A 10,857-nucleotide genomic window follows, 5' to 3' on the forward strand; every position below is an offset into this window, starting at 1 on the left:
ATTAATTTATTCATTTTATTAAAAAATTTGAATATTTAAATTCATATTCAAATTAAATTTTTTCACAATAATTTTATTTTATTAATATGATTCAAAAAATTTGAGCGGAAAATGTTATTCTTCTTATTTTGAGTTATTTTCTTTCGTATTTTTTAATCAAAAATAAAATTCTTCTTTTTCCAATTCTTTCATTTCTTTTTCTTTGCAATTGAAGCTAGTCATTTTCTGCGCAGGACCGAGAGCGTGAGAGGCTAATCAGCGATCAAAAACGTTTGCCCAAATCGCTTCTAAGTCGAATTAAAATCGGAACCCAAAACCCAACTCAAAGCCTGTGGGATCCGAGTCAAGCCATCAACTTTGACAGTTTGTATCAATAAGTTCTAAACATCAATAAACTCGCCGCGAAGGCTCTCGCATTTCGACTCATGTTCGCTTTCTTTTATTTTTCTTTTATTTGTAAAACTGGTATTACTGAAATCATTGGTAATCAAAACAATTTTCGCAGAAAGATAATCAAAATTGTTATACGAGTTCTTTTTTCAAGGATTAGTTGAGTGAAAAGTTTCTACCATGACACCTATACATATCTGTGTATTTGCGTAGTTTCAAATTTTCTTCTTCAAGTTTTCGGCATTTTTCTGCAAATTCTCTGTTTGCTTCGCTATACTTTCTTTCCTGTTCTTCCCAAAATTTTTCATGTTCTTCTCTTAGTTTGGTCATTTTTTCTTCGTGTTCTTTTGTCGCTTCTATATATTTAGTCAGTCAGGAATGATTATTACGGTACTTTCTTTTCTCTTCATTTAGAAATTTTGTCTCATCTCTTCTTAGTTCTTCTTCCATTTCTTTTATTTTTGTCGTTTAGGGTAAGAGCCATGAAGAGACATTAAATCTGAGACAAATTTTGCGCTTATTTTAATTGGGCCGCTGATTGAAAATTTACATGAATTGTCTAATCGCAATATATAATATATATTTGTCGCTTCATGACGCCACCCTGTTGCTCATGATATACTGATGTGAAATAATCTGCCATAAACTCACCATAACTGCACCATTTATCTCTATCTTTTCTAAATTTTCTCAATCTTAATTGTTTTTATAGAATAATGGATAGACTCAAAACCTTTCTGAGAACTTTCTGCGAGAAAATGTTATCGCATCAACAATAATGGTGATAACAGTAGAGCCTTCTTCTTCGATAATAATACTTTCATTATATTCGCTGAGAATCCACTGTGTAAGGTTACCAGCAAGGACAGAATCAAAATCTCCAGGAAATCGTAGTCTAATAGCAAGAACAAGCCCATGATGAAAAATTCGCTGGGCATTCTGCAAATTGATCACTCGACGAAGGAGACCCGGAATCGAATTTCGGATAGTTGACTCATTAATATTTTGCAAATTATCTGATATAGAATTTACGATAATACGTGCTTCTTCACTTAGATGATCATCGTTTATGGCGAGTTTAATCTTCCGAACAATGGAGCGGTGTGAAGAACCCTTCTCCACCAGTACCACAAAATTCTCAGAAAAAAAAGAATCGGTCATCTTTATTTCTTCGATTTATTAAAATCAATATCTAGGCAATGTCATGAAAAATGATTTTCTTTCACCAATCATTAACCAATCTGTGCTTGCGTATTACTTTTCTATCGAAAGCTACGCAAATGTTTTAACATTTGATAGGCAATGTTTGCATTCAACTTCTTTTTTTTTAATTGCAAATACCATGCCTTCTTGGCCAAATATTCAATGGGAAAGCAAAAAGAAGCCACGTGTGCTTATCTTCGGGAAAACGTTGAACGTGTAAGTGGAACACATCTTGGCCACAATCTCGACGGGCGCACAACCACGTGGCTGTTTCCGGAACACAAATTTCAGCGCTGATAACACCCGCCAAATGAATAAGTCATGTTTCGGAAAACCTTTATCTCATAGGCGACGTGCGAACCTTATCTCACAGATTCAATTTTTCCAGCTCAATTTGACTCAAAATAACTTTTGTTGAAATAAGGGAGTGACATCTAGGGAGTTCATCTATTTTCGAACAGAACAAAATTTCGGCTCATTTTTTCGTTTCGCTTCTTTTCTAATTGACACATGTAAAACCCCATTTTCCGCCTCCTGCATAATACAAAATTCTAGCCTTGCTCATGATTCTCCATGTTGGAGGTTGAATACACGCTCGTTTATTCAACAGAACCAACCGATCACATGGAATTTGCGTGGAAGGAAATGATGTTTGGAATTTGCAATTTCGGTCATTGAACAATTTTAGACTTCTTGGCCCAATCAGAAAAAAAGCTGCATTCGCGACTTTTGACCCATCTATGTAAAAGGGGGTCAACTCATAAAATGCTTTTTTATGTTAAATTTAACAAAGTGATACCCTTATTTTATCCCGTTTTCAACTTAACCATCCCTAAATCGGGAGATTATATTTTATAAATGAGAAAAATCATTTTCGTAAAAAAAGATTCTAGCGTCAATTTCAGCGTAAAAACTTGAGTGAATCAATCAAAATGATAAAAAGTCAAAGCTATTTCCCTCGGAATGCTGCAAAACGGAAACACCTTCCGCACTTTGGAAACCACTAAAATGCTATATAAACTATTTTATCAAACAAATTACGAAACGAAAGTTTTCTCGTAAATATATTGTTTCAATTTAACCACGAATGCCGGGATTCTACGGTCAGGATTCACTCGCAGTATTCCCATCGAACATTTGGATCAGTCGTGTAGCACCATGAGCGCTCGTCCCGGTTGAGATTGAGACAATAATTGGTAAAATAAATCGGTCGAACATATTGATTGAGAATTTCCGCGCGCAATACTCTATCATTGCGGCTCGACCATCGTTGACATGTCCTACCAGAGAGAGTCACATTTGGTCTCTTGGAAATATAGGGGGAAGTCGGGACATCGCATGGCTCCCAAGTTTCAAATCTTCCCAAATATTTACGGTCGGTATAGCACCAAGCACCCTCGTCTCTGCCGTCAGGATTTCGACAGTAATTTGTCTACAGTAGGTATGGTCACTTCCACACATTACCAAAGAGAGGGGTTATCATTCGAGCCTATGATTCGAGCCATCCAAGATCTCTAGAATCTGAGCAAGTGGTTAGGGTTAGGGATTGGGAACTCTTAAGGGGGTCCGGGGGCGAAGCCCCTTGTAAAGCCCCTCCTGGGGTCCCGGGGGCCTAGCCCCTGGGTTAGGTTTAGGGTTAGGGAAGCTCGAATGATAACCCCTACTACCAACTTTACTATGACAATTGAATTGGTTCGATGCTTATCAAAAAAATAAGCGTTTTTTGGAGGTTGGAATTGACCATACCTACAGTAAAAGGTTTTCTCCCCATATAAGGCAATAAAGTTGTCTTCGAACTTCCAATGATGAGCAGCGTCAACATCGACCCAATTTCTGCACCGATTACCGGAAACGCTTACTGCTACTTGTTAGGACAGTGATATTTATAAGGATAAAAAATTGCGCATAAAAATATATCAAAACAATTTTCCTGATTTTGCGCCAACGTATTCCGTTTGAATTCCGCGCCCAGATGCACACTCGCAGATAGGAAGTTCTGTCGTTGTTGGGTGGTGTGATGAAACGCAAGGACAATCCGGGATATCACAGTACTCCCAAGGCACATTCGGGTCGGTTGTGTAACACCACGCCCCGCCATCACGGCCATTCGGGTTACGGCAATAGTTTCGCCATAGGTCGTCCTCTCCATAAAGTCTGACTATGTACTTATGGTAATAATGAGCATGTGGCTCATTTGACCGCCACTGTTGGCATTTTCTTCCCGATCGAGTTGCTTAAGAAAAATTAACGATTAAATTTGTTTCTACCACAGAAAATAAGTGTAAAATTCCAAAAATCCTTACTTGATATGGTCCCAGCGTAACTCATATGCTTGGCAACATCGTCTCCCGTCGGAATCGCACACTTATCCAAATCTACGCATCCTTGAGGTGTTTCCGCTTGAAAAAGGACGGGAAAAATCATAAAAAAATGAAAAATCAACATGTTGATTTTTTCCGAAATGAAATCTGGATTTTCATTTTTGGAAGCTACAGCTTTGTTTATTGAGAATCTACTAGATAAACAAATATTTTAATCTCAAAAACAGCTTGACCTTTCTCGAGCTCAGGGTTCAAATTTGGTACACCGTTCTTGGGCTTCATCACGTACCAGACGTTTTTTTTTTTGAAAATTTATTGAATCAGTTTCGCAAAAATTCAAATCAATCAGAATTCTGGGAGGTCACAGTATTCCCATCGAACATCAGGATCGGTTGTGTAGCACCAAGCACCGCCAGGCTCATTGTCAGGATTTCGGCAGAAATAAGTGTCGTAAGTAGACTTTCCATAAAATTGAATAATCATGTCTCCTCGGTTGTGATCGTGTGGAGACTGGCTCGACCATTTTTGGCAATCTTTTCCGGAGCGGGTTACTTTTTCGTGTTAAGACAAGTCCCTTTTTTCAAGGAAAATAAATTTTGTCTGAGCATTCGTTTCCTGATTTTGTGCCGACGTATTCTTTCTGAACACAGAATTACCAAGTCCCGTCAGATTCTTCTGAGAAGCACCAAGCTCGTGGTTCACCATCAGTGTTTCGGCAGTAGTTAGTTCCATCGAAGCCATCTGGCATGTCAACCCAAACGTCGCATTTTTTGCCCGATTCTGTTACTCATGGAGGATTTTTTAAAAGAGAAAATCCGCGAAAATCCGCGAAAATTTTTCAGAGAAAAATTTTTTTCAAAAATCCGTTCCGGAAATTTTTCCTTCATAATTTGCCTGATTTCCGCTGTAGAAAGAAACGCAGTCGCAAGCCGGTATATCACAGTACTCCCAACGCTTATTCGAGTCGGTCGTGTAGCACCAAGCACCGTCCTCCATATTGTCAGGATTGCGACAATAGTTGGTGTCGAGATCTTGTTCTCCATAGCTTTCGACGAACATTTCATTCATGCTGTGTTGATGAGGATATTGAGCCGACCACTTTTGGCATGTTCTTCCCGATCGAGTCGCTTAATAAAAAGTAAGCGTTGGAATTCTAGACCCTCGAATCGTAACCCTAACCCTAACCCTAGCACATCCAGTCCTTACTTGAAATGGTTCCAGTATAGGTCTTATGCTTGACAACATCTTCCCCCGTCGAATACGCGCACTTGTCCAAATTCTCACATGGCGGAGCCGGCGGGTCCCCGAAAATACCGGTGAAGGTAGTCAAAAAGTAAAAAATCATCGCAATGACTTTTTTCTTAATGACGGATGTTACCGTATTTTCAGCAATAGCCGGCTTGCTGTTTATACAGGAACCACCCAACAAATATGAGTTATTGAAGAGATTGTGCTTTTTTAATTGAAAACAAAGGCAATTTTTGATGAGTTTGTATATTCTTGGCAAACGAGGGGCGTTCCAAGTTTAATCTCTTAGGAGGTCAAGAAATTGGAAGGTCAAAAAATACGGCCACCGGGGACTCCCAGTACAAATTGGTACTGCCAGTACCAATTTTGGCAAGGCAAAATTTTATTCAGCCAGTATAATTAATTAAAAAATTATTCTAATAAATAATTAAAAATAAGATTAATAATTAAAAATTATTTATAATAGAAATAATTATAAATTTAAAATTTTATTATTTCAAAATAATTTAAAAATTATTTTAAAATGCATTAAGGGAACCCCGATCAATATTTTCTTGTAATAAATAATGCAACTAGACGTAATTTGCAGGAAATCGGCCACATCAGTGTTCACCAGAATGAGCCGCCATGTTTTATACACGTGTTTAAGGTCGGGTTTTTGGAGCCACAAGACATTTTTTTTCTGTGACTCGCAGTCGGCACATTTATTTTTGTTTTACGTAAGGCCTCTGTTGCTTCGGTAGATTCATGTTGAAAAGATGGTGGGTTGTTAGAAAGGTGAGAGAAAGGCTTTATTTATAGTTTTTAGTTGTGGCAAAGCTGGGTGTGGATAATTATGATTAATAAATTTGATGTGTTAATTCAATGTGAAATGTGTGTAGATACGATTTATTCTCACCTGCGAGGAACATGATTGGCCAATTAAACACTTTCTAGAGGTCGCCTTTCCGAATGATAACATTTCATATAAGACGAGTTTTAGGTAGTGGTATGAAATGCTGACTCATGTTCTGAAATACCTTTGATAAAAAGCCGCGAAGCGGCTTTTACAGAAATAGAGCCGCAAAGCGGCTTCGCCAGAATTCAAACGAAAATGGCGAAAATGGCGAAGCCGCTATGCGGCTTCGTTCTCGTAAAAGCCACAACGCTTTTTAATCAAAGATATTTCAGATCTTGACTGAGGTTTTTTAGATCAAGGAGGGAGATAAATTGTTGGAGGGATGAATTGTTGAATTCTTGGGGCACAATTTTCAGATGTCAAATCGCCCCAATTTGTCGAAGTAATTGACACAAATCTGAAAATTAAACACATGTTGTTCTGAATCCTACCAGGGTTCATCAAAGGAAGAAAAACTATTTTCAAATTTTCGAATTCAGGGAAAATGAAATTGGCACTCTGTATCGTTATGGTTTTTGCGGGTGCTCGCGGCTAACACTCAAGAATGTCCCAAGTATTCCTACTGGATCAGCCATTTTTTCTCCTGGAATAGATACCAGTTTTATCAATTAAAGGGCCAGAATTTTTCATCCTTAAGGACCCCCGTGAAGATCATTTTTTCAGAATTAAGGGTACCCTCAAAAAATTTTGGTTTTACCGTATACCTTAGCTAAAAACCGAAAAAAGCTCGCTCCTTGCGACCTAACCTTTAACGGCCTGTATATCCTTAAGTTTGATGTCAAGAGATCATCATAATAGAAACGGTTGAAGTCGAGGCTTTGATCTAAAAGTTTCTTGCTGAAATTAAGGGTGTATCTAAGATACAGGGTGGGGGCCCCCACTGGCGGGTCCTTAAGAAATATAAAAGAGATTCCTCTTATTTATGCTGATATAGAAGAAATTATCGACCTGCGTCTCCTTAAATTTCATCAGAGCATTATTTTTTGATAGATGAGCTGGACGGATATCACGTGATTGAGAATAGAAGTAAAGTTGGTTTAATCGAGATAAGAAGAAGCGCGTCTCATGTTTATTTCTCAGCCCGATTTGATGTCAAGAGAAAGTCGACTCGAGCGTCCATTAGTTTTAATGAACTTGATCTGGTGTTTCTACTTGAGAGAATTCAACAGTGTTCCTCTCCTTCAGATTCAGCAGGTGTCTGACTTAGCTTCCGGAGCAGTTCCAGATTGTGAAATTTCGAATTTCGGATTTCATTTTAACGTTCATTTAAAATACCGAAAACCATTTTTTGTTGAGCAAATTGAAAGTTTTTACTGAGCTAATAACAGGACAACTGATTGAGGATGAGCCTGGGATCAGCTCGAATTCTTGCGTCGATTTACAAATTCTTGAACAAGCGAATGTGTGAAAATCTGAAAAAACGTGGCCAAGTCTGATCACATGCTGCGAACCACAAGCCGCCTCAGCCACGTGGAGTGCACCCTTTGAAATTCGCTCTTGTACTACAATGTTGTTTTCCGAACGTTTTTCTCGCAAATATTTATTGTTCAAGAATGGTCTGAGCATAAGTTCAATTCTGAAAACCTGTGTCAGGGTCTGAAAGATTTTAAATATAAAGCCGCGAAGCGGCTTTTGTAAAAATGAAGCCGAATCGATTTTCGAATTCTCGTGAAGCCGCTTTGCGGCTTCGTTTAAAAAAAAAAGCCGCTACGCGGCTTTTCATAAAAGATCTTTCAGTCCCTGACTCAGGTTTTAACTCAGGTAGCCGAACAAAGCTCGAAAGCCGCAAGCGGCTTCTCAATTTTCAAAATTGAACTTCGGCTCAGACAGTTTTTCATGAATAAAAACTTCTTTAGCCAAGATAAAATCAGGTAATCTTTTTAAACCTGCAACAGAACAAAACTTGTAAAGGGTGCTGAAATGTTGTAAATTCGCACATTCGAGTTGTTGACTCCAAAAGCAACTGAAAGTCTCTTTAAAAACGAGCGACTTAAATATTGCAATCACAAACATCGTGGAAGATTTAGTGGTTTCTATGAATTGCAATTGATTGTTTTGTTGATTGGGATATTATCGCACTGTTGATGGTGCTTAATCAATCCGCATTGTTTCAAAACGGGGCTAAAATGGAAGGAATTCGCTCAAGTGAATTTTTAGATGATAGCCGTTACGTTATTTTCAATAAATTTTCATTTCATTAGCGCGCGAAAAATGCACCCGCCATAATCATGATTTTCGCGCGGCTTTTGTTTGACCATTCTTTTGGTCGACCTTGTCAGCCCAAGATTGAACCCAGGCTTGAGCTTCACGCGCGGCAAATTGAGATGAACAAGGTTGGAAAAAGTCCGGAAGTTGGCATCGAATTGAAGAGAGGAAAATGAGGTCACATGAGTTTTTCGTCAATTTAGATAATGAATGAAAACCTGAGTCAGGGTCCAAAAAGGCTTTCCGGAAGAGCCGCATAGCGGCTTTTTCTGAAGCAAAGCCGCAAAGCTGCTTCGGAAAAATGACTTTTTTTACGAAAACTTCTTCAAATCTTGTTTTTCTCATCGATTTCTGACCCAAAAATGAAATCTTCTCTTGAAAACAGTCTTACAGAAAAACAACTCCAGAACAGAAGCGCTAGTCCAAAGCGCCTAAACACCAGTAATTGGTGTCTTTATGTCCAGTCTCCAACTCGTAATCACCTTGGAATCACCATCTTCATTTCTGAAAAATCATATGCGAAAAGGCAAGAAATCTGCATTATGAGAAAGTTTTTGAAGGAGAAAAATGGTCTTGACGACAACTAAATTGTCAGTTATTTTGTTGTTTATTGGCTTTCAGAGAAGATACAGTAATTTGACAGTTGATGTCTAAATGATCAACGATAAGTACGATAAGCATCGTAATCGATAGTTGCCAGTAGTACGATCCGGTTTAGCGTCATTTTTCGTTTGAAGTCTGTTATGGGAGAAAGTGTGGCAATTAAAAGACACTTGATTTATCGGGGCGAGTTACGTCGGGCGAGAGTTTGGGTGAGTGACGCTGCGGTACAAAATAGAGCCACAAAGAAGCGCTTCCAGAATGCGTCGGACAGCTTGTTCTGCATTTTCGCCAAGAAATCATAAATGGCTGACTTGTCAAATACTATATAAGTTTTTTTTTTGTTATTGAAAATGAACTACCAAAATTATCATAACTGCACTTAGGGCTTGCGAATTCTGGCCTTGCAAATACACGGTTTTTGGTGGAAACCCTGAAAACAATTTGCGCTATTTACTGAAACTGCTTCTCGCGGATTTGACCGAAGAAGAGAGGGTTCTTAGAAAATGCGTAAAAATTACTACACTAGAGTTTATGGTAAGCAGCTTTTTGCGGAACAGATTTTTAATTGATAGTTTGGCGAAATCAAAATTTGTGTTTCGGGTTCAAAAGTCCAGTAACTTTACTCTAGAAATAACGTCAGGATACGGTTATTTTCTTGATAAGGAAATAAATTATAATTAAGTTCTTTCCCTTTGTGTTCCAGGGGATTATACTATTACAGTCAGGGCTTGAAATTACACGAATTTAAGAGAAAATCCCAGAAAAAAAAATCAGTGGAATGGCAAGCCCTGACTGTAATAATAAAAGTCCCTGGACAACAAAGGGAAAGAACAAAATTACAATTTTTGTCCTTGACATGAAAATAACCGGATCCTGACGTAACTTCTAGAGTAAAAGTTACTGGACTTTTGAACCCAAAACACAAATTTTGATTTCGCCAAACTATCAATTAAAAATCTGTTCCGCTAAGACTTGCGTACCCAAAACTTTAGAGTAGTAATTTTAACGCATTTTCGAAGACCCCTCTCAAAAAATCCGCGAGAAAAAAAAGCAGTTTCACGAGGCGTCGACTTGTTTGAAAAATGCGGCGTGTTATGTTAGGGCTGGACCTAATTATTTCTTTAGCCGTTTTTTCTAACTTGCTTCCGAATTCCAACAAACGTTTTTTCTATTCACTCGTGGCCGTGTCGAGTATTTTTCAAAGGCATTAACGTGCGCTTTCAAAGAACCCTGCTCCCTGTTATGCAATAATAACAAGCGAGGATCGAGCAAGCTATTTTCAGAACCGGGCCCGTTATAAATATAAAACTCGGAATGCGATGTTTGATCGTGAACCTTTTTTATTTATTGAGAGCAATTCAATTTGTCGTCAATCTCAGTCCACGATTTTCAACAAAATTCTTGCTTGAATATTTTTTTACATGGTGATATCGATTTTATGGTAATAACGAGGTGATAAATTCGTCGATATCTATTTTTAAGCTTTATATAAACTAGACATAACATTATATAAACTTACATAATCTTATATAAATCTTGATTTCACTTGATTCAATTTTTTTCTTGATGATGTAAGCTACGATATTGAACGGCATCATCTATGAATAAAAAAAAATATTCTTTTGGTGTAGAAATCTATTCCCTTCTATCCATCAAATTTAAGCATATCGACCTGATTATTGTAAATTTGTTTTGGGAGCTGCAACGAACCGAAAAAAGACAAATTTTGAGTGGAAATTTTCAACGAATCAGAAGCATAGATTCGGCTAACCGGCCAATCAGCAGCCAAGTAGCCACTCACGCAAAATTTTTCGAGATTTTTTTTCGATTTTTGACACCACCCCATTTGATTTTGATGTCTTAGGGTATCCCTTTAGGGTAAGCTAATCCTAACCTAGGTATACGCTAATATGGTCATCTTCGAGTCATATTCCGTTAAATAGAGATCCGTTTTTTTTTTAATATAAAACTTCCAATCAGAAGATTTGA

General features: G+C 37.9%; 1 protein-coding gene across 1 annotated transcript; it reads right to left on the reverse strand.

The window, feature by feature from the left end:
- Window positions 1-3,509: 3,509 nt before the first annotated feature.
- Window positions 3,510-5,260, reverse strand: LOC145703112 (plasminogen-like). Its single transcript, XM_081780424.1, has 6 exons — window positions 5,121-5,260; window positions 4,781-5,041; window positions 4,617-4,700; window positions 4,264-4,465; window positions 3,897-4,108; window positions 3,510-3,826 (listed from the first exon to the last, which is right to left on the reverse strand). The coding sequence occupies exons 1-6, from the start codon at window positions 5,257-5,259 to the stop codon at window positions 3,510-3,512; spliced, it is 1,215 nt and encodes a 404-aa protein (XP_081636550.1). The 5' UTR covers window position 5,260.
- Between the last annotated feature and the right edge of the window lie 5,597 nt (window positions 5,261-10,857).

This window comes from Oikopleura dioica, chromosome PAR (genome assembly GCF_907165135.1).
Source record: "Oikopleura dioica chromosome PAR, OKI2018_I68_1.0, whole genome shotgun sequence".
Lineage (NCBI taxonomy): Eukaryota > Metazoa > Chordata > Appendicularia > Copelata > Oikopleuridae > Oikopleura > Oikopleura dioica.